The sequence below is a fragment of the Typopeltis vanoorti genome, chromosome 2 (genome assembly GCF_054136105.1).
Source record: "Typopeltis vanoorti isolate ZY-2024b chromosome 2, IOZ_Tvanoo_1.0, whole genome shotgun sequence".
NCBI lineage: Eukaryota > Metazoa > Arthropoda > Arachnida > Uropygi > Thelyphonidae > Typopeltis > Typopeltis vanoorti.
In genome coordinates this window covers 22,802,601-22,828,172 of record NC_143550.1, presented here as the reverse complement: position 1 = coordinate 22,828,172, position 25,572 = coordinate 22,802,601, and the positions used below count along the sequence as shown (strand labels likewise).

General features: G+C 35.3%; 1 protein-coding gene across 3 annotated transcripts in view; it reads left to right on the top strand.

Annotated features, from left to right (window-relative positions):
* LOC150108872 (uncharacterized) overlaps positions 1-25,572 on the top strand; it is a 222,416-nt gene that overhangs the window by 180,532 nt on the left and 16,312 nt on the right. For all 3 annotated transcript variants that reach the window (XM_090403956.1, XM_090403964.1, XM_090403974.1), the window contains one exon: positions 3,283-3,419. In XM_090403956.1, the coding sequence (XP_090260082.1) occupies positions 3,283-3,419 (137 nt within the window). The remainder of the gene's footprint in view (positions 1-3,282; positions 3,420-25,572) is intronic.

Below are 25,572 nucleotides of genomic sequence, written 5' to 3'. Positions count from 1 at the left end.
ATTAAAAACGAGGATATTAGGAAAGAACTTGACATTGTCAACATCCAGGAATGCATTAGCAGAGTTAATCTCAGGTGGTATGGTCACTTAAACAGAATGGGCGAAGAAAGATTAACAAAACAAGTGTTCTCTGCCCGGTTGGCAGCAAAACGACCCAGAGGAAGACCAAGATATAGGTGGATTGATACGGTACAAAGTGCCTTAGATGATAGAAATATAAGATCTGATAATGCTGGAGTCTTGACAAGTAACAGACTGATTTGGAGGAAAATTGTAGATGGGAAGTTAGTAATGAAATAATTTTTTTTCATGTAGTTCTATCATATCCTGTACACCCCTTGAGGGTACATGGCAGGAATTTGATGATGATGATTCAGTAAAAAAATCCATCCTCTCATAGTCCAAGAATAACTTCACAGTGAATGGATAAAACAAACATGAAGTGCTCACAGATTTTGTAAAATGCACCTAAAAAAAATTTGGCAGTACATGATCTTCATTTTTGAAGTTTGATCGATCTGTGCAGTTATTTTGATTATTTTGGTACATTTTCTGAGGTCTTCAAAATTTCTTCATAGAGGTATTCAAAATATATCTATTCCTGCATTTTCCTAACTTTGCTATTGGTATCAATGAGCATTCATACTCAAAAAATTTGAAAATAACATTATGTCACTATGACATATAACATTGTGTGTATATCGTCAATGACTAAAGTGTTACTGCAATTGTTGAATTCATTTTCGAACATTAAGTATGGCCAGCCTAATTTAAAAAGTGAGTAAAGTTTACAGATCATATTAAACATTATTACCCAGGGTTTAGAATAATTATGAGCAGTAAAAATAAAGTTTCACCATGTGACATTTCCAAGGATCAATAATTAACGGTGTGTTCTCATCTTATTATACATAGTTCAGATTATTAACATTGTTTCGAGATTGCATAAATCTTGTGCATTTGTGAACTTTTGAAATGATTATTTTCAAAAATATTGCAATCCTTAAATCTGTATTGAAGCAGAAGAGGTGAATCACATACCAATGTAAAAATCAGTGGTTGAGAAAACTAAGGATTCAGTTCATGGATATCTTAGAATTTTCTTTTATCATTTCTGGTTATATAATTTCCAAGCAAGTACTTTGATAGTCTACCACAATTGAAGTTTCGTTGCTTATTTACTATCAACAGATTCCACATTCTCGACATGCCCATCAACATTGAAATAAGCAGGCTGACTGTTTTGATGTGGAGTATTTTTTCCTTTGTTTTTCTTATATATATATATATATATATATATATATATATATATATATATAATGTGTGTGTGTGTGTGTGTTTTTAGGTGCATTTTACGAAATCTGTGTGGTTAGTGTATTCGCTCTTCAGCCAAGAGGCTGCGGGTTCGAATCCTGCATAGGCATGGATGTTTGCAATTATTTTCCACCTTCATACATTCATTCAGCCAAGTATAGATACTCTCCCAATATGGACTGGGTCACCATAGATGTAGTAGACCCAAAACATGGGAGAGACCTTCACCCTGCAGTGGATAGAAAAATAGGCTGTTTCATCATCATATATGCATACATGCACACACATTCACATACAAAGTCATCTAAATTAAAGTATCCCTGTTTAAAGCCTTGTGGAGCGCCACCCAGTAATCCAATGCCAAGTTTATGATGAGAAGAAAGAACAAGCCCGTTCTTTTGTTCTTTCTTCTCAACATGGCTCATAGTTTAAGTAGCCATTATTTTATAATAGTTGGAATTGTAATAATAATAATAATAATAAAGATTATTATTATTATTTTTTTTTGTATTGATTTGTGCCATTTCTCTTGTTATTGAATTTATTCAATATTTTGTAGGTTATTTCTTGCATTTTATATCTGTGCAAAAAATCTAATAGTCTTTGACCATTAATTCATGTACATTTCCATATTTACCTGTATTTGGGATTGGATTAATTCCAGATGTAGCATTAAGGTCTTTTACTATCATTATATAATAATTTTTATTGCAATCATTTTAAGATTTAATGGAATAAATACAGCACATGTAAAGAATTACCGAATATGTTTAAGCTCTCCTATATTTTATATCAATCGCTTAGACATCATCAGGGAAACAATATTAAAATTGTAAAAACATACAGATTTGCACAAAACAAGTGGAAAAGATTAGACTGAAAGCCAAAAGTTCTATGAGGACTTGGGTGCTGTTGATTAGCCTTAGCTATGTTGGGCAAGACCTTGTTGGGCCGAAGAATTAGTTTCCCAAATCTTGGGAAGTTTAATACAACCATATTTATTAATATTTATTATGATTAGGTTTTTTTTGTGTGTGGTGAAACATAATAGTCTTTTCCATTTGATTCTGTACAAGGTATCCAAGGCATGGTAAGCATTCCCTAACCGACCATTCTTATGGTGACAGATATATTTATAATGTTCTTGTAGGCAGATATTAGCAGATCTCCTAGTTTGATAATAATGCAAGTTGCAGGAACAAGGAACTTTGTAAGCATCTGGAACAGAGGAAGTAAAGGATCCTTGAGAGGGCAGATGAGGGTGGCCCGCCTGGTTCAAATAAGGTTCGAATGCAGTGCAGAGATTGTATTTTTTTTTTTTTTTTTTTTTTTTTTAGTGTTCTGGGTATTTTTTTTGAGGTGCCTCAGATACAAGGAACAATGATAGCATCACTATAGTCAACATGTTGAGAGGGATGTGAGGAGATGGGAGGAACAATTAATTTGTTGATCTTTTTTGGCTTGTAGCCATTGGACAGGAAAGTCTAGTGAATAAAGGAGAGTTCAGCCTTGGTAGAACAGAGATCAAAGGTTAACACAGGTTTCTGATAACACCATATTGTTGAGAGAGAGGGTGGGGGGGATGGTGGAAAAGGTGTATGTATCTACCTGTGTGGATAGGTTGTCTGTAAACTGACAAAGAAAGGGTGCCCTTGGGAATTGTCATTTATTGCAGTCATTTAAGTATTTTTGTATCTTCTCATAAAACTGTTCAGAATCATCTTTTTTTAACTTCTTCAGAGTAAGTACTTCTTCATCAGTAAGTATCAGTGAACTCCTATAATTTTTAAGTGGCTTCTGTTTGTTTTTAATTTGACCATGGTCATTCAATCATTTACAAAAGTGTATTTTATTTTTCCATTTATCATCAGTTAAAATGGCCACTCACTCACTGCTCTGTTATGCTTCATATGTGAGTTTTCATTGTTATTATCATAAAAGAAAGCTTTTTTTTTTTTTTACTCGCAGTAGAGACTGGTTGGTCATTAGAGGCATGTGGTACATTTGAGGAACTAGCCCAGGGACAAATTCTCCAGGCACTAATTGTAGCCTATGCAGAAGATGGAGTACCCTATGTACATTTATATAAAGTGCAGGGAGTATCAGTAAGTATATAATGCATGTATCAAGTTTGTCAGTATTCTATTGCTTTAATAAATAGCAAAAATATCATTTAGTTTTTGTTTCTGCTAAACAATTCTGCTACCGAAAACTGTTATACTTGAACAGAGCAAAAAGTTTGGTTTGGTGAACAATTTGTGTTAAGTCATCACTAACAGCAAAGTTCAGCTTCTATTCCAGCTCCTCAAATAGGAGTACAGCAGTAATTATGAACATGGAGGTTTTAACGTATACTGTGTATGTAGTAAGAGAACAGGAAGTGTGTGTGTGTGGGTGTGTGTGGGGGGAAACAAGAAACCTTACTCTAGAGACAAAATGCAGCAAAAACTACATTTCCTCCAAGTAGGAAAGATATGCTTTTAGGAAGCAACTTGATGCTTCCTAAAAGGAAATGACTTGGCTGGGAGAAGCTCTATATTGTGCAGTCACCATAATCCTATGTATCCTATATAAGGTTTTCTGAAAAAAAAGGAGAGGAATATTTCAAATCATTAGTAGTAGACAGAAAATGGAAAAGTTGGTTCTTGTTGGAGATCCAAACAGCAGAGTAGTAATTGAGTCCTGGACATATAAAAATGTTTATATGTCCGGGGGGGGGGGGGGGGCAATGGTTGTGTCCTTGATTTGTTTGTAGAATTTTCCTAGCCAAACAAAATAGCCCAACTTCATAGCAAACTAAAAAGGGCTGATATATTGGGGGGGGATTATGCTTGGATAAGTGCCAAGGTGTCTTTAAATGGGACAAAGTCTCCTCCTTCAAGGAGGAGACTGAAAATAATGCCCTGATTTCTTATCTAAATTCAGGGATCTATTTAGTTCCCTTGTAACTAGGGTGTCTAGAAGGTTAGACTGTTGTTACCCACTATTTGGCTATGCCATCTGGACGATGTGTTTGCAGTTTGGCCACATGTCCGGTGTAAAATTCGATGTAGTTTAGAAATACCAAAGTGCTTTACATAGATTTTTACAGAGGTCAAGTCTCATGAGAACTGTTACAAAAAATAACCTTGTTTATCTCTATGTATTTTATGTTAAAGATTAATGTAAATAACCCTGTGGGAATCGATTGTATTTACTGTTTTTAACTAAAGTTTCTAGAATGTCAAAAAAAAAAAAAAAAAAAGGGCAATGCTTTGCCATCAGAACTTTGTATAAGAGTACAAGAAAGTTGTTTATGATTAAGTGTGTGTGAGAAAGTTGTTTGCGAAGCTCTGCGCATGAACACCTTCAAAAGCTAGTATCAAAGAGATCCTCTAGTTTCAGAGAAGTTTCTGCTGCCCAACAAGACAAAAAAAAGAAAAAAAAGAGTGCACAGAGGAGTAGAAAGAACGGGTCGGCCTTAACAAAAGGATCAAGGTGAATTGCCGATTTTTTCACAGTTTACAACCCTTGGTGCAAGGGCCCGAGAAGGCGAAAATAAAAGGAGACTGAGTTGAACATCGAGAGGGGAGTCCAGGTCCAATTGCCAAGAGAGCAGAGGCGAGGTCCAGTTACCGAAGCAGGAGAGGTAGTCGGCAGAGAACCAGAAGTAGTCGGACCCAGAGGAAAAAAATTGGGAGAACAGCCGATGCCAAGTGCCGGTCGGATGTCCTAGTGCTGCGAGAAGTCAACCGAAGCCAAAAGCCGCAGAGTGATCTTCAAGCCTGTATGCTGAAACGTCTTACCTGAACTTTTGAGCACTAGGAAGATTGTAGTCCAAGACCCGCTGATATTCCTACAAAGCGGCCCCCTGAAACAAGACTCTCCAGATGGAAACCTAAGGCATGAGATGAAAGAAAAACCATGGAGACTTTGATGCAGGACTTTTGGAAGGTGTCGTGGCGAAGAGCCTCTGTCTGTGTATTACATCCTTTAATGTGCATTCTTTTTTGTAATCTAAGAGAGATGTCATAGATGGACTGATAAGAAATAGTAACAAGAAATATCTATAAGAGAGTCCTGATTTGTTGTTAGCTGGAATATAAATTGTAAGATAACTTGCCATAGCTAGCTAATCTCTTTGAGTAAATTAGTCTTGGCTATTTGATTTTTTTTAAGCAGAGAAGTTACAGAGTAAATATATATATATATATATTTTTTTTTTTAAATAATGAAACCTGTGGTGCAATCATAATTAAAAGAAACACTCGTATTAACCACAGTGAAAATTAATTAATTATAAATATTTCATCCTAAGTATCTTAGAACATCATCAGTACAGTAGTTTAAAACAATAATAGGATAACATACAGTTAGGGTGCATGATTACAATAGAATCTCATTGTAATAGAATCAATAGAATCAGATGTCCTAAGATACTTAGGATGAAATATTTACAATTAATTTTCACTGTGGTTAATACATGTTTCTTTTAATTAAATATATTGTATAGTCATTCAATATTGAAAAGGGAAAGTTTGTTTCTTTATACTAAAAGTATTAAGGATAGGTAGAGAGAGAGAGAGTAACCTCCTTATCACTTATTTAATGTACTTTGTTTTAATTGTAAATAAATGTTTTAATTATATGTAAATAGAGTGCCGCCTGATTGTTTATTTTACATTGCGCTGGTCCTTAAAAAAAAAAAAAAAAAAAAAAAAAAAAAAAAAAAAAAAAAAAAAAAAAAAACTTGAACTTAAGAGCGAGAGACCAAGTAAGATAGCCTAAGCGTATAGTTAAGTGGAAAATAGACTGTGACTGTAACTGCCAACCGGCAATGACTGATCTAGTTCTCTTTGGTAACAGCGCTTTGCCTTTTGCTCTCTTGGCACTTGAATCTCGGCTCTCCTCTGTTGGCAACTGGACCTGGACTCTCCTCTTTGTAACTGGGGCCTGTTAGAGAGAGAGAAATCAGCTGGCCGTATTACTGAGTTTTATGCCAATTAAAAGATACCGGTGCCGCAGTCTTATCAAATAAATTTTCTGGTATCCATAGGCATAAAACTCATAGTAAGAAGGAATAGTGAGAATAAGAAAGGAAAAATATATATAAATAACAAGTAAATAATACACATATTACACCAGAATACCTTGCACGTTTTCCTTTTTCTTTTGAACAGCGAACATTGAAGGATCTAGTTCACAACAGAAATATAAAGTAACATCCGTTTGTCCTTCCTAGACACCCTAGTTACAAGATGGATTGTAACTAGGGTGTCTTCACCCTAGCCTTCGCTGTCTACAGGAAACCAACACACACACACATACAAGTAGATACATCCATCAATAATTGCATGTCCCCCTCCCCCACCAACAGTTTGGGGCTATAAAAACTAGTACACCAGGCAAAATTAATTTGCTCAAATAACAATGCACTCAATACAGAACTCATCCACATAAAATACACTTTTCTGGCCAATGGCTACACATCCCACCAAATACAAAGAATTTTTAACCCCTCCAACATAGATTACAACAAGTCTGTCACATTCCCCTATATCCAGGGTGTTTCAGAAAAGGTGGCCAAGATATTAATAGAGCACAATTTCATGACCACCTATATACTACACAAAAAGCTAGCAGTCTTATCTGTGCCCCCCCCCCCCCCAAAAGACCAGTTACTACCTTTGGATTTACCTGGAGTTCAGTAGGTACCGTACAGCTGCAACCTTTCTTATTATGGAGAAACAGGTAGTACAGCCAACATTCATATATCAGAACACCAAGATTACATCTGATTCCACCACTTCGGCTGCTCTGGATTGAAAGCCCATGTCCTGGATACCTGTCTCAGGATCCGTTGGGGAAAAAGCCACCTTACTCCACCAAAGCAAATTCAAGTTCAAGAGGCTTTTCCTCGAATCAGCTGCAGCCCACACTAATTATCCCAACTTAGACAAATATGGTTGTATCAGACCCTCCTTCTCCATATGATAATCTTCATCAGCAGACTGAGCCCAACTACCAAGAGCATCTAACTGAAGCCAATAGGTGGCATAATTGTAGGACTAGGTCTTCCTGTATCTCTCTGGTTTTTTGATATTTGTTACTGAAATGTGCCTGCATGCAAGTGTATTAATCCCTGTTGATGCTGATTTGACTTCTGCAAAATATAGGATAATAAGTAAATAATTTTATTTATTAACAAATAAGTTTTTCATTTTCTTAAACAATATACAGAACATTAAGTGTTTCACTTCTTTTTTCTGCAAGCTTACTTTCTCATTAAGTGTACCTCTCATCAAATCTCATACAACATTTTCTTTTTTCTGTGAGTTTCTTGCACTGTTATGCTTTTCCATTCACTTTCTTTCTTGCTCCTGCAGTCAAACACAGTCAATCAAACACCAATCCTTTCTCCAGTTGCTAAAGCTCACATTTTGTTCTTCTCTTGTTTATAGATGGGTACTATGAGATCCTACTCTTAGTACCTTTCTAGAATTCTCCCATTGCCAAAGTCTTTCCAAGGGTTTTATTTAGTGAGTTTTACACAGTGCTTCAGTTTCTTATATTTTCTTCGTATTCTCTAATAGTTTAGGAACTTTCCTCCGGGAAAGTTCCTAAACAATGGAAAGATGGTCTAATAATACCAGTTCCAAAAAAAAAAAAAAAGGGTAACCTGAAAAACTACAGAAGAATCACACTCCTTTATACTCCATTAAAAATCTACAATAGAATGATATTAAATAGAATTGAACTACATATAACTCCATTATTTTGTACAAACCAGGCTGGATTCCTCAAAAAAATGTGGTACTCTAGAACACATTCACTGCATCAGAAGACTAATAGAGGGTTCAAAGGACAGGAACTTACCACCATTGCTTTTGAACTTTACTAAAGCATTTGATTCTGTTGACAGGGAATGACTATGGGAAACACTCAAACTTTATGGCATTCCACCTAAAATAATCAGAGCAATCAAAGCACCCTACCAGGGATATCACGCCACAGTACTAGTTAATGAATTTAAAACAGTTTTTCCATCACCACAGGAGTCCTATAGGAAGATACTCTGGCCCCCCATATCTATTCATCATAGTGATTGACTATATATTTAAATTGATTCAAGTTAAATTTGGAATCCTCATCAAAGACTCATATATACAGATGCACCTTGAGGAGTTTAGCTTTGCAGATGATATAGTCCTCATTGACTCCAGCATTACAGATGCCCCAAATCACTTCAACAGCCTTAGGAGAACCACAGAAATATTTGGACTAAAAATAAACTCCCAAAAAATAAAGATATTAAAAAATCAGATACATGGGTACATCTATATGAATCAAAAATGATCATCTTGACGAGGTAGAGGACGTAGGATCACATATCTCAGATTCCTTAACACACAATAAGACCAGAAAACAGAAAGCGCTAGATTTCCACAGAGGTCTTAATAAAGTATGGAAGCCGAGCCTCATATCAAAGGAAACTAAGATTTGTCTTTACAAGTGCACCAGCCAGTCTATTGTTCTGTACGGCTCCCAGACCTCTAACATCTCAACAAAAGCAGCAACCAATATAAAATAGCTTTGGAACTCCTTGTCTAAGAAATATCCTTGATTACCCCTGGCCACATTCCCAACTCTCTTGTATTAAATGAAACCCAGCAAGATCCTCTTGTCAGCACTGTTCAAAGAAACCAAATAAATGGCTCAGTCACAAACTCAGACATCCACCCTCTGCAAGCCTACAGATGAAAAAAGAAAAAAAGAGGCTAATCCCGAACTCAATATTGGAAATACATCAGCAATATTCTCCCCATTTCCCCCCAATTCTCTGCATCAGAGATCCATCAATTAGCATATGACAGAGAAGCCTGGTTTTCCTTCATGGCATGAGAACCTCAGAGTCGTTTTCTTAGTGTACACAGACTACTTATTTGTTTTGATTAGTTTCCCTATTTATAATTGTAAAATTATAAATGTAATTATAAATTGTAAAAGTTATAAATTATAAAATATATGATTCTCTAATAGCACTAACTTACTTGCTAGGAATTGAAGGGTGCAGGGGAAAAACAACTTCAGTCCACGATATTAACTTCCGAAAGAAACGTAATTAAATTTTCCTTGTTGTCAAAATGCAAGTAAACATAGCATAACAAAATAAAAAAAATAACAGATATGGTACATTCATGTATATTAAGCATAATTATTTAAATAGTACTTAAAAAAGCAAATGGCAAATAATGGCCTGAAGGCCAAATTGGACTGACGTTGTTTTTCCCCTGTACCCTTCAATTTTTATTATGCTTTTTGATTGTATGATTTTTGTATGCTAGCAGACAATCTCACTACATGCCTCCCTGGTTGAATCAGTTAATGTTTTCTTCAGCTTTTGCCACAGCTTCAAAGGTTTTATTTTTCCTGTTTTCAAATTCTTTCATTTCTTCTTGTGTATTCTTTTTCTCTGCTCTTTTCTGTAGATTTTCTCAAAACATTTCTGTTTGGTAGTCATTTCCTATTTTGCTCTTTAGATCTCCAATAAAGACCAACTTTTCCTTTTTCATCATGTCAGCTATTTCCTCTAATGTCTTTGGTGTACAGTTCACATCTGAAAGCTGCTCAAGTTTGATTAATTTTAAAATTTTCTTACACGCTTTTCTTTTTTGTATGGAATTCAGTTTTATACTGCTCAAGACTAAATGGGGATTTCTTTTAATTTCAAATCCTTTCAGATATTCGTGTTCTTAACCAGTGGGAAAACACCACTATTAACAATAACATAGTCGATGAGCCTTTTCTTATTTCTTGCAGCTTCTCTCCATGAATTTGTGTTGGAGCATGGTGTTAGTAATAACTAGTCCATGGCCTGAACAGAAGTCCAACAGGTACTTTTCTGTTCTTTGTACTTGTATTATGCTCTTTATGTCTCCAGTAAAGACCAACTTTTACTTTTTTATCTTATCGTTTATTTTCTCTAATGCCTCAAAAAATTCCTTCACTTCTTCGTAGAACCTGCTGTGTGATAAAAAGTCGCAAATAAATCTCGTCCATTTCCCCATTCTGGTATTTGCTCAAAACAAAAAAACAGTGAGATCTTTCTGAGCAATAAATACAAAATGTTATATTCAGGCAATGACAATCAAGGAAAAGGAGTAGCCATAGTAATCAACGCTAAATACAAACTAATCTTCTTGAATGGCAGGAAGTCTCAAGTAGAGTGATATGAGCAACTGGACAATGAGACTTATTTGTGCTTATGGTCCCACAGAAGGTTCTACTAAGGTAGAAGTGGAAGAATTTTTTGAGGCTTTAGAGAGAAGGCAACTGACACAATGAAAAAGGAAAAGTTGGTTCTTGTTGGGGATCTAAATAGCAGAGTAGGAAATTATTGTGAGACATACAAAAATATTTTGGGCAAATTTGGAGAAAAGAGCAAAGCTAATAATAATGGCATATATCTGTTGGATTTCTGCTCAGGACATGGACTGGTTATTACTAACACCATGTTCCAACATAAAAATGTGCACAGATTCACATGGATTGAAGAGGCAAAGAATAAGAAATATCTCATTGACTATGTTATTGTTGATAGTGATGTTTTCTCTCTAGTGCAGAACACCAGAGTGAAATTTGAAATGGGAAGTAATCACCATTTAGTCTTGAGCAGAATAAAATTGAATTCCATATTGAAAAGAAGAACATGTAAGAAAGTTTTAAAGCAAATAAAAGTTGAGCAGTTCTCAGATTTGAACTGTAGACTAAAATACACAAAGATTATTGAAAAAAAAATGAAAGAGTTTGAGAACAGGAACCAAACCTTGGAGATTTGGTGGCAAGACCTGAAGAAAACTCTGATTGATTCAGCCAGAGAGGCATGTGGTGAGGTTGTCTGCAAGGATAAAAAAAAAATCAGAACTCCGTGGTGGACACAGGAAGTTAAAGAGGCAGTGAAAGAAAAGAAGAAAGCACATCAGAAGTTCCTGGGAAATAAGCCAGCTTATGCTCTTAGAGAATACAGAGATAAATGTAAGAAAGCTAAACACTGTGTAAAACTAGCTACACAAAAGTCATGGGAAGATTTGGTAAGAACATAGAAAATAAATATCAAGAAAGTGGCAAGATATTTTGGAGGTTTGAAGAAGCTCAGAAAAGTTGAAGAAAGAGTGCTGTAAAAGGAATTAGAGATGATAAAGGTGACATGAAAACTGGAGAAAAAGATATCCATGAAGTATGGAGTAATTACTTCAAAAAATTGCTAAAAGAAACAAGCAGTGATAGCACAGTGGTAAAAAAAAACACTCAACAGGCATACAGTCAGGAATACATATCCATACTTGAAGTAGAAAAAGCCATCAAAGGCCTGAAATGTGGAAAGGCAGCAGGAGTAGATGATATTCGACCAGAAATGCTAAAGTATGAAGGTATAAAATTCTTACAGTGGCTGCACTGCATAGTTCAGAAAACCTGGACAGAGGGACGAATTCTGGATGATTGGAGTAGCGTTCTCTTAGTTACCCATATATATATATATATATATATATATATATATATATATATATATATATATATATATATTAAAAAAAAAAAAAAAGGGAAATAAAACTGAATATGAGAATTACAGAGGTATTTCTTTACTGAGAGTTCCTGGTAAGATTTACACAAATATACTTGAGAAGGATTGTGGAAGAAAAGCTTGGTGAAGAACAAGCTGGATTCAGGCCATATGGAGGCTATCAGGATCAGATTTTTTACTTTACGACAGATAGTTGAGAAATGATGGATATATAACAAAGATCTGCATTTAAGTTTTGTAGATCTGGAAAAGGCATATGACAAAGTGACAATAGAGAAGCTATTCAATACGCTACAGTTATATGGTCAATGGTGCATTATATCAAGCAATACTTAGTCTTTATTTGATTTGTAAAATTTGATTTGATAAAAAACTGATATTAAATTATTGTATTATCAATTTAGCTATTAGTTTTGAAATTTAAAACTAAATTAAAGCTAAAAGTTAAAGAAATAGTGTTTGTGATATATTTATTTATATATATTCAATCAGATTTTCTGATTCAATATATATAAATAAATATATCACAAACACTATTTCTTTAAGCATTACAGATAGACATTTTAGTTGAATGTTGGATTATTGGTGAGCATTTGGTCTTTTCCAAATTCTTCCCAGAATTTAAAAATTTTACACCACCATTCTGATTATAATTGGGTTGATTGTAAAGAGCTTCAACAAAACATTCTTTCAAGTGTCAAATTGGAAAGTACTGTGTGCATTTTTCCATTGTCACATAGGATCGTGTCTAATAGAAACTTTGTGTTCTGCAAAGATTAGATTTTTCACCTTGATGAAAATGGAAGTAATCCACATGTTCCGATTATTGGATGTCTACAGTGGTGTAATTATATTCATTATTTCTGATGATTGGGACAATTTATATTCTCAACACGGAATGAAAATTGCTTTAAAAAGATTATAAAATTTATGAAATCTACTGCTTCTCTGTGCGAGTTGTAGTAGTGGGAATGGTAGATTTCTATGCGCTCCAGAGCAACATATCATTGAAAGTCACTTGCTCTCCTGTGGTTACAGTGATCAGTTTCACAGTTAACGGTGTTATTGTTGCAGTTTGTTTTCCCTGGTCAGTTACTTCAGCCTTTGTGTACTATGAGTAAGAAATGTCAGATCTGTGAAGAAAATAGATCATTTCAGGAGAAATGAGAAAATTAATTTCTGTTTATAAACAATAACGACAACAAACCACAGTGCCTTGTGTGTTTGCAAGTATTGTCTGTGCACAAGGAATATAACCTCAAACGCACTACATACAACACCATGCCGCTAAATACCAAGAATACATTGGACAAGTACGTACTAAAATTGCACGTAATTTGAAGAGAAAGGTTAGTGCTCAGAAATCTATTTTTACTAAACCAACATCAATACAAAAAAGCTTACTCTTGGCATCGTTTGTTGTAAGCGCAGAGAAAGCAAAAAAATCATTATCTGATGGTGAATTTGTAAAACACTGTTCTGTGAAAATGGCACGTGTATTCGGGGAAGATAAAATTGCCAGTGAGTTTGAAAGTATCCCACTATCAAAACAAACGGTAACAAAAAGAGTCGAGGAAATAGGTTCTCGCATATTAAATAAATTAAAAAGTGTTATTACAGATTCAGCATACTTCTCATTGGCTCTGGATGAATCAACTGACATAGCAGATACAACTCAACTTCTAATTTTCATTCAAACTGTTTCCAAAGACTTTGTTATTAATGAAGAGCATTAGAATCATTGCATAACACAGCCAAAGGTTAAGACATTTATAATGCAGTTATGAAGGTTGTAAATGGTACTGGTGACATCAACAATCTTACAGTTGTTGTGACAGATGTTGCCAAATTAATGCGTGGTACTCAAACAGGCTTAGTTAGCTTACTAAGGAAGGCTGGAATCAATTGCACTGCATTATACAGCAGGAGGCTCTGTGTGGTAAAATTCTGGAGATAAAGGATGTTATGAAACTGTAATGTAGTGTGCGAATATAATTAAGGGCGGAAATCTGGCCTTGACACACCGCAAGTTTCTTTCTTTTGTAACAGAAATGGAGGCAGAATATGACGATTTAGTGTTGTACACAGAAGTATGTTGGCTAAGCAGAGAGAACTGTTTGAAACGGTTTTTTGCTTTGAGAAAGGAAATAAAACTGTTTTTAGAGCAACACGAGAAGACAAACAAAGAACTAATCACAAAACTATGTGATCCTCATTTTAACAGCTTACTCACCTTTCTAACAGACATCACACACCACATGAATGAATTCAACGTGAAGTTACAGGGACGGCCACAAATGACATTTATTTAACAACCCAATCAAATGCGACATTTCAGAACGGCATGACACTATTCGATTGGAGTTGTGTGACCTTCAAAAAATCCCCTTTTTCCAGTCAAGAGTGGAGATAGGCATTGACTTTTGGAAACTAGTACCAAGGGAAAAATATCCTGCATTGAGTGATTTCAGCTTGAGAATTGCATCTCAAGCTGAAATCAAGTGCATTCACATACATATTCACATATGTATGTGAATGCACTTTCTGAACTATGAGGGCAGTTAAATCATCACAAAGAAGCCGACGGACTGATGACCACCTTCAGGATTTGTTAGGAATATCGTCATCATCATCATTGAAAATCGACTTTTATGAACTTAATGCTGCACATGAATTCCCACAGTGGTCTCATTAAGTTGCGTTACATGTAAAAAAAAACAACAAAAATATGTAATTAAATTTAATTTAACAACTTATTTAAATCAATGAAGTATTTTATATTGTTCTCCCAGTAGCAAAAATGATATAACAAATTTAGTAATTCAATACAATATAACTATTACCTTGAAAAAATGCAGAGCTTTTTATTTAAGTTTATTGAAGGCCGCACACTTTTAGACAAAAGTGTGCGGACCGTGACGCTACCACTAATCATATATTGGCCCTCATATAGAATGAAGATGACCATGCCTGATCTATATGGATCACATTATGAAGGAAAGTAATCAAAATTGGAGATGTTAATGTCAGTTCTTTGCTTTATGTGAATTTCTAAATAAATCCACTACAAGTCTGCAAGATTCCTTGGCTAAATTGAATGACTGTTGTAATAGATATGGTATGAAGGCTAGAAATAACAAGACAAAGACAATGAAAATATCAACTGCATTTGAATGGAGAAGAAGTGAAACATTTCAGCTACTTAGGTACAATTTTTAGTGAACATGGTAAATTAAATATGGAAATAGACAACAGAATCAACAAAGTATTTTTGACAGTTTTGATATATACTATATATTCCTTATTACTGAAAAATTTTATTAATAAGGAATACGTTTTTGTTATATGATATGTGTTTGCATTTATTAATGCAATTGTATAAGCTTAGTATCACCAGAGCTGCCATGTGGTTAAGAGGTATGCTAAAGTTACTTTGATTTAGTCAACTGTTAAAACTACTGGCCTGACCTCTCGTGGGAAAAAAACTTACTTCATCAACCTAGAGTCCTCTTGTCATTATTATTTTTATCTATTTGGTTACAAAAATAAATTAAGCTAGAGAGCAACATGTTCACACAAAGTTACTCATATAAGTATACATATAAATTAAAACAAAACAGTATGGATGATAGCCAATTAAATAATTGATTAGAGTCCTAAAGTGAGGGTTTGCTGGAAAATTTAAACTAAGTGGACTGAATGTGTGCCATCCAAATTCTTGGGATTTTTATGCCATCGTTATTATTATTATTACATCACATCACACCTCCAGGGAGGGCATCTACTCTACACCTCTCCATCTCACTGCTCACCAACCCTTCATCATCTAACACTGCTGACTACCACCACTAGTACTTTCACAGACAATCACAAACATCCATGCCCACGGCGGGATTCAAACCTGCAACCTTTTGGCTGGAGAGCGGATACGCTAACCACTCGGCCAACCAGGCCAGCCATTAGGATGGTTAATCAAAATTTCACAGGCTTCTTTAAATTTGTGTTCATATCAGGTTTTTGTATGATGTAAAGAATAGGTACTTTACAAATCAATTTGGTGTGATCTGATTGTACTGCTTCACCAATATTATTAAATTTAGTGTGTTGTTTGTGTTCTTTTTTATGGATAGGGATTGTATGTCCAGTTCACCAACATAAGGTAAGTTAGGTGCAATGGATACAATAAACTCCAGGGTGAGCCAATGAAATGACAGGATCCTTAGAGAAGTTGAATATGTTTTTTTTTTTAATTTTATAGGTGGTTTAAAAGTGGCATTAAGATTATAATGGTGTAGCATCCTATTTATTGTTTATGATAAAATTTAATGTATAAGATAACTATGGTTTTACTATAATCTATATTGCATGTATTTTTTGAAGTTTTATGTACTTTATGGATAGTATTTTTGCTATAGCCATTATTTATAAATATGTTGCTAATAATTTGTAATTCTTGTTTAATAGGTTGTTCATTAGAGCAAATTGTTATAGCTTTGTTTATGAGGGTATAAATGACTCCAAATTTTTGTGAAGAGTGGTGATATGAGTTAGCATGTATATATTGGCAGGTATGTGTAGGCTTGCGGTAGACAGTAAAGGATAGACTGCCTGAGGGAAAACATGTGACCAGTGATCCTTTCCTGGATACACTCATTGCTTTCCAGTCAGTGGGCATCCCTGTGTGGCTCCTTTGTAGATGGAGAGCGGCACCAAACCAAAAACTCCTTGAGCATGAATTCTTGATCCTCAAACGTTTCAGGGACCCTAACGAAGTCCCAACCAGTACTGATACTGTAGATATGGCATTTGGTAAAAGTAAGAAACAAAAGATATATGATACTAGTATAAATGTACCAGTGTTTTTGATCATTCATGCAACAGGTGAAAAGCCAATAGGGAAAATATTGCCCTTTTTTTATTTAAAAGGGCTTAGAAGGATTGGCAAGACCTCCCAAAATTGTTAAGAAATTACGTTCTGGTGATATCCTTGTGTCAACAACATTCTGAGAAAACTACTGGGAGCAACATCAATGGATAGAATACCAATCACAGTAATACCTCATAAAACTCTAGATTCCTATAGAGGAATGATATCAGAATCGGATCTCCGTGATGTTCCTGATGAGGTGAATATCTTTAGAGCTTAAAGATCACGGAGTAATGGGTGTGAGGCACATCTTGATATGTAAGGATGGTCACCTGGTTTCAACCAGGAACATTGTCCTTACCTTTCATACACCTAAGCCTCCAACATCTGTAAAAGCAGAGTATCTCAGCTGTCCTGTTAGTGTACATCCCTAATCAGCTAAGATGCTTTAAATGTCAGAAATATGGGCATTCCCAAACTGCCTATCGTGATTCTGCCACATGTGCTCGATGTTGTGTTAAAGAGCATGAGAACAAATCTTGCTCTAAAAAAAAAAAAAGCTTAATGTGTCAACTGCCTGGGAGATCATTCAGCTTACTCTTGTGCATGTCAGAAGTGGAGAAATGAAAAAGAAGTACAGAAAATTAAAACAGAATAAAACATATCGCATCAGGATGCGAAAAGAAAGCTAGCCGCCACTACACCTGATCTGAGATCCTCGTATGCTGAGAAGGTAACAATTAAGAAAATGTCAATAGCAACTCAAACTTGTATATCTATTCCACCACCTGATAATTTCCCCATACCTGAACTTGATGATCACAAGTGCTCCTTTATTCAGTGCATCAGTCGCATGACCTATGGCCTTACTGCAGAGACAACTCCAAAAATGGTCCCATTCGATGAGAACCCCCTTGTCAAAAAAAATTATGGCAAAGATATCACTTAAAGATAAACGGCCAGACATCTCCACAGAAAAAATGGATACTTCAGTATCCACTGAAAGCAAAGGTGGACTGAGTTCTGATCACTTTCCTTAGTATCCCATAATGTAAAGCACATCTCCTTGCGAACATGTATAATCGTATGCATTATGGGAAGGATCACCGATTTCGACCTTTATTGAGGTCTCTTCAGTGGGAGCCAGACCGAGAAGTGATACCAAGGTTGAAGCAATGCAGAAGTCATATTTCCATATGCAAGTTGCCAAAGGGGTTGCCAAACCTTATTATTAATTCTCTCTGGATTAGAGAAAGATGGTGGAAGTTCTTTTCACTTGGTTAGACTATAAATTATATATTTAGTTTAATCCACATGTCTGCAAGGAGACGTGCTTTACATTATGGGATACTAAGGGAAGTGATCAGAACTCAACTCAGTCCACCTTTGCCACGAATTGCCCCAGTCCTGAAGACACTTCAGGCACAAACTTCGTTTGCTTACATTTGAATAAAGGATTAAACTAAATATATAATTTATAGTCTAACCAAGTGAAAAGAACTTCCAATAATAAATTGCTAATTATATGAAGAGCCAAAGGCTTCAATTCGGCGACACGAAATTATTTAAGTTAAGGGATATTACATCCCATATTTATGAGAACCCCCCCCCCCCCCCCTTGTCAAAAAAATTATGGCAAAGATATCACTTAAAGATGAACCGCCAGACATCTCCACAGAAAAAATGGATACTTCGGTATCCACTGAAAGCAAAGGTGAACTGAGTTCTGATCACTTTCCTTAGTATCCCATAATGTAAAGCACATCTCTTTACAGACATGTATAATCCTATGCATTATGGGAAGGATCGTTACCCAAACCAGTTTCGACCTTTATTGAGGTCTCTTCAGTGGGAGCCAGACCGAGAAATGATACCAAGGTTGAAGTAATGCAGAAGTCATATTTCCATATGCCAGTTGCCAAAGGGGTTGCCTATGGGATGTGATATCCCTTAACTTAAATAATTTCACGTTGCTGAATTGAAGCTTTTGGCTCTTCATATAATTAGTAATTTATTAGGACACCTTGGCAATTCTTATAGCAGGATATGCAAGTTCTGTTCACTACAAGCTTGGTATTAACTAGGTCTACCCACTCACTGATGAGACCTCAATATAACCTTCTCTCATAATGTAGAACAGTAATACAGCTCCTAGGAGCTGGGTTTCACATTATCAGTAAATACCAAGAACAGTGATTGGAGCTTGCTCCACCCTTGGTATGAGTTGCCTCAGTGTTGCACTACCAAATGGGTTATGTGTTGCACTATCCAGGTATTTGCTTACGCTTGGCATCGCCGAATTTTATATAGTTCCTATATTCGGCATGTTCGGCTATGAAACAATATGGGATGTAATATCCCTTAACTTAAATAATTCCAATAATAATTTAATTAGGTGGATGCAGCCAGGTCTGCATTGATATATAAACATCTTGCTGTGGATAAGCAGTCTGTAAGTTTCATGTGGACACATGTTTAAAATTATTCAGTAATTTGGAATTAATCACTGCTAAAAGAAGGGGAAAAAAAAATCGACAATTTAAGTTTATTTTCAGGAGTAAAATGTACAGTCTGGCCATCACAATAAGGCAAGACTAATGCTTTACTTAAGTTAATTTAGTACATACAGCCATGGTGACTTCTAATGAGAAAAATACATTATTGTTACATCCTGAATGATCAAATTTGGAAAGGAATTAATTCATTCAGAATCTAACAAGTCAAAAATGTAAACAATGAGAAACTTGTACTTGGCCAAGAAAGTAAATACACATATATTAACCTTAAGTAGAGCTGAAAGAACGTTGATTTAGAAATGTGAAATTAATCCTCTTTACACAAAGTCATGAAAGGAATTTTGTATAAAATCGTAGTTAAAATAGAATATCCTATGCAGTGTATGTGAATTAATTGAGTGTAAGCTAATGTCTAAAGGTCACATCTTAGTCATCCAGTGTAACTTATGGCCTAAGGCAGAGAGAGATTATATGGAAGATGAAGCTCGAACGAGCTCTCGGAAGACGCCACACACCGAAGATGCGTACCGTGCGGAAAAACGTAGCAGAGAGAGAGGGCACCAAAGGATATAAAAGGGGTTTCCCCCCTTCTCTCAAGGTTCCTGGTTCCTGTTTTATTCGTGGACGTTGGCTCTCTCTCTCTCCCACCAGCTGGGTGATTCTGGATCGGCCGTAGAAGTTATGCATTTCCTGTAGATCAAGTTTCCTAGCTAGCTAACCCTTCATAGCAGAGCAGCTGAGCAAGACCGAAGAACCGGCAATGCTGAAAACTGTAAGTGGTAACGGAACGAGACCAGGGTGGCACATCGGCGTATCGTTTCAGAGCGACTATATCGTGCAATCATCGTAAGTGACCACGTGGGCGAAAGCCAGCAGAAAGATCGAGACGTCTAAACAAAGCAGTGAATGGACCAGATAATCATTCCAGGGGATGGTAAAGTAGAGAATTTATTTTATGTTTCCAGTTAAAGAAATGAGTGGACACTATGTAATTTAGAGCGTGGACATTTGATAGTGAACTTTTAAGAGATTATCATATTTGGCAGTGACCCTTCCCAACTGGAAAGAAATGTCCGAGAAGGAGATTGTATGTGAGAAATATTAAGTAACTTAGAAATGATTGAGGGGATAAAATTATAAACTAGCAATTTTGTATTTTTATGAGCAATTCAGTAGAGCGAGTTATTATTCATGTTCAAGGGTATTTAGCTGTGTTATCTAATTCTTTTACTTAGAATTAAGTTGAAATAACCATGTGTTTGGTGCATTCCTTGTATATAAATTTTAGACCTCAATAAACATGTTTTGTATTTTATACCTGATATTGGCCTGAGATATGAATTCAAATTACCACTCATAAAACTGAACCTAAGCGGGAGGGATATAGAAGTATAGTAGAAATTTATGTGCCACGACTGCATACTAAGTTTGATATAGGTGAATTGAATTAGATTATATATGAGTATAAGTGCTAGAACTTTCACCGCTGTATATTATTCTGAGAAGGTCTCCTTGGATAAGAGTCTCATCTATCCTAGGATATTGGCTGGCGCAGCTTTAAAAAATAAACGTGCCAATATTTGATTAGGAGACAGTCTCAGATAATAGAATTAAGGGTTTTGTTCCTAACTAAGATAAAGCCTCTAATATTTAAAGAATACATGTGACTGGTCTAAGAAATGGCTTAAATTATAGATTGAGTAGAATATAGAGAGTGATAGATACAAAAATTGAATTGAGTGTTAAAGATAATCAAGAATTAGAAGAGAGTTAATTATAGTATAGTAAGGCAAACATAATAGAACTAAATTACAGAAAAGTACTAAGAGCAACGACATAACAATATCAAGGAAAATTTACAGGGAAATCAAGGAAAATTAACAGGACATGAAGCTTTTGTTTAGTGTCCTGTTAGTGGATTTGTTATGTTAAATTATTGCTGAATAAGCCTTGGAGCTCTGTATAAGGGAGAATACCATTAAATAGTTTTAATTGAGGACTAATTAGAACTAAATGAATAAATTGGTTTCTGGTTTAACATTGAAACAGCCAATGTAATTGTAATGAAAATAATAATATTCAGTATCCTTAATAAAGAGAAATACAAGCTACTAAATTGCTAAAAGCAAACTAAGATATTCTTATACAAGGTTAGGTTCCATAAGTTTCGGGCCTGACATACAAAATTTGTGCCAGGTTTAGAATGCTGTGCACTGCCTATGAAGAGCTTAATGCACCAGTTTCAACTCTCTACCTGTGTCATTACCTAACCTAACCTCTTTTCAGTTGGAGGCACTCGTGTGACTAATATGTGGCATGTTAAATGGCTGTAATGTTAAAAATTGAGTACTGCACTGTGAAGGAATGGGCTAAACAGTTTAGCCTTGGAAGAGAGAGAGAATCAAAGATGATCCTTGTGATGAACTGAAAATGTCTCTCTTGTTGAGGAGTAACCGCTCAATGACAGATGGCTGAAGCTGAAAGAAATCTTAGCAAGGTTGGGGCTTTCCCTAAGAACCATCTTTCGCATCATTCACGAGAAGCTTCATATGAAAAAGGTCAGTGCAATTCTTTCTTCAATTCAGAATGAGCATCGTCTGACCTGTTCCTGCAAGTTTTTAGAGTTTTGCCAAGGGAATCGGAGAGAAGTGCTGGAATCCATTGTCACCGGGGATGAAACCATAGTTCTTTATTATGATCCTCTTTCCAAAAGGGAATCCATGGAGTGGTGCAAACCAGCCGAAGCACCGCCAAAAAAAGCGAAGGTCACTCACTCTACTAAGAAGATCATGGCAGTAATATTTTGGGATTTCCAGGGAATTCTCTTGATTGACTTCAAGGAAAGGAATATTGCTGTGAATGCAGAATATTATGCTTCATCCTGTACAAACTACATGATGCCATAATGGAGAAGAGATCAGGAATGCTGTCATAGTGGTTTGCCTACTTCACAAGAATGCTCCACTATATGGCATTGTTGTGAAGGCTGCAGTGAAAGACTGTGGCTTCCAAGAGATTGAGAACCCACCCTACAACCCAGATCTAGCACTCAGTGACTACTACCTCTTCTCAAAACTGAAGAAAGACCTTCGAGGAAGAAAATTTGCAGATGACAGTGAGGTGAAAGATGCAGTTTTAGGCCATTTTGCAGACAAAAGAAGACCCTGTTTTTCAAGGGCATAGGAATGTTAATTCAAAGATGTGAAAGTGTGTTGAAGTAAAGGGAGAATGAAAAGTGGGTTGTTTTCTTTCTATCACCTCTAAAAGTTAGTCAGGCCCATAATTTATTGAACCACTCTCGTAACAGGAGCTGGAGGAGGGGAAAAAAAAATCTGTAGTTTTTATAAACAAGAAGGAATTAGTGGTTATGACCATCAGTTTCTTAGAAGTCATATCATCTGAAGGCATAACAAAATTAGAGCCAATAACTTACCTTATGGTCTGTGGCACATAATTTAAGTCCAGAAAAAATAATGTACTAATTGTAACACATGATTGGAATTAATTGTCTGGTTTACATCTTAGCATAGAAATAACTGCAATGAATTACTCATAATTCTTTCTCTGATTTTTATGAAGAATACAATATGCAAAATAAAAAAGATTATAATGCCTCTTTATAAGTTTTATCTCGATACTCTTCAGTGCCTTGCTGCAAGATTGGTTGGTAAATTGATTTATAGTTTATTGGCACAAGGACAGCAAGGGTCATACTGTACCATATCACTGCAAGACATTACTGCTTTTCTATTACTGAATAAATTTCTAGCTAGCACCACTGTCTCTTTTTTGGTTGTCCTTCCATCTAGATATTTTTCTTGATAAAAACAGTTTGTGTCTACAGAAAAAGCATAGGCACAAACTTATCCTTTCATTCCCATTGCTAATTGTTATAGAATCATTTCAATAGAATGGCTGTTAATGCCACTACTTTAAAATCAAAGATTGGACTCGGGTATTTGGATGATGTGTTTGTTCTGTCTTATTTCATACAAGAAATGTCACACATTTGCTTTCCTCTTTTTTATTTTAAAGTAATACTCCTATCTCCATACAAGATCGGGTATCTCTTCATGGAACTAACTTACACTTCTAGCCATTTCTGTCATATCCACATTACATAAGCACATTATATTTATAGTCTTTTCTGCTCCAGAAACTAGGCATTTTTTTCTATACAAATGCTACTTCTCTCGTACAACTTCTAATGCTATATAAATCCCAGACCTCTCCTATGTTCTTTTCACATTTGGGATGGTACACTGAAAATCTTTTTAAAAATGTGTGATAAGAGGATGAAAATCCCATCACATCTACCAAATCAACTTCTCCTCTTTCATCATCATATAGTTTCCTCAGTGAGAGGGTGCAGCACCATGTCCTTCCAGTTCTGTCTGTTGATGGCTTTCCTTTTTGTGTCTGCAAAACATGTGATCCTGCCCATGATCTTATATCTTCAAACCATGTCCTTCATTTTTACTTCTTGATCTTTTCCCATTATTTTTCCTTCTGAAACTGTTAGTATTCTGTGTCCTGCTGAACTTCTCAGTACATCTCCTGCCAATCTCATCTTTCTATGGATCATTTACACTAATAAAGATCTGTGTTCTCATTCTCTGTACAACATATGTATTTATTGCATGATCTGTCCATGAGATCTTCAGAGCTCTCCTATAGCACCACATTTCAAAGGCAATTATCTGTTGTCTTACTCTCTTCTTGAATACCCAGGTTCTCACTTCCATTTGTGAAAACTGGCCACACTAACATTGTTATCATTCATTTCTTTGTCTTGACACCCACAGAACTTCTGAGCAGCTCTTCATTTTTCCAGAAGGCATCTTTAGCTATGGGTATTCTTATTTTTATATCTTTATCTTGCTTTCCACCTGTAGTAAAGTAGGTGCCTAAATATTTGTATTCTGTTGTATGTTCAATTTTCATATTGTTTATGAATATTTCTGGCTCGGTCTGTTTTCTTTTGAGATTTTCATAAATTTTGTCTTTTTTTGCACTTATATATAATCCAAGCTCTTTACCTTCTTCAATTCGCAGCTGCAGTAATTTGAATAATTATTTGTTTCTGTTTTCTGCTAGTAGAATGGTATCATTAGCATATCTAAGATTATTGTATTTTATACCATTGATACTAATACTTTTTTTCTCCAGTCTTTTTCATCACTGTCTCACTATAGATATTAAATAAATTTGAAAGGATGCAGCCTTGTCTAACACCTTTTTATTTTCACTTCAGAAGTCAGAGTGAAACTGCTGCATTTTCTGTTTGGTGTAAATAATTTTTATAATCTTAAATACGTGATCTTCTATGTATAATTTATCTAATATATTGAACACTTTATAATGTTTTACCCAGTTCAATGCCTTCTGAAAGTATATGAAGCATATGTATATGTTCCTATTTCTTTCAAGTGATCTTTCTATTATTATATTTCGTTCCAGGATAGCATTAATGGTTCCCATTCCTATTCTGAAGTCTTTCTGTTGTTCACTCAATTTGCTGATTAAGGCTCTCTCAATTTCTTTGTTAACAATGGTTAAAATAATTTTAGATGCATGGAATATTAGGCTCACAGTTCTGTAATCCTTGCAATTTTGTGCATTATTTTTCTTTGGAATTGGTATGCAGATAGATGTTGTAAAAACTTCAGGTAATTCTATAGTTTTTTAGATGTTGTGAATGGATTCCACTTCTTCTTATGGTGCTATCTTCTATCAAAGGTCAGCGAACAAACTGCGTTCTTGCATTAATCGGAGCAGTTGTGTGCTGCTCTTTCTTGCCCATGCCTTGATGTTGTTTCATTAAGCCAGCAACCAAGATATTTATATCTTGACACTTGATATTTTTCCCATTGAATGTCAGTTTCATTGATGAAGTTGGATGTTTACTGATGACTATGTATTTTGTCTTGTTGATATTTATATTTATTCCCATTCTTTGGCTTTCTATGTATACTCTATCAGTGAGTTTTTGGAGATCCATAATGTTATCTGTAATTTAGCACGTTGTCATCTGCATATTGTAGATTGTTAACAATCTTTCCATTTAATTTATTGATTCCCTCTGGACATTTTTCCAATGCTCTGCGTATATGTTGACAAGAGTGGTGAGAGCATGCATCCTTGTCTCACTTCTCTTTTGATGTTAATATCACTGGTGGTAATGTTGTCTAATTGAATGGTAGCTGACTGATTCCAGTATAGATTTCTTATTAGTTTTATGTGTTGTTCGTCTAGCCCTATTTGTTGAAGGACTTCTATAAAGTTAGTGTGTGTGTTTCACTTAGAGTTTCTTC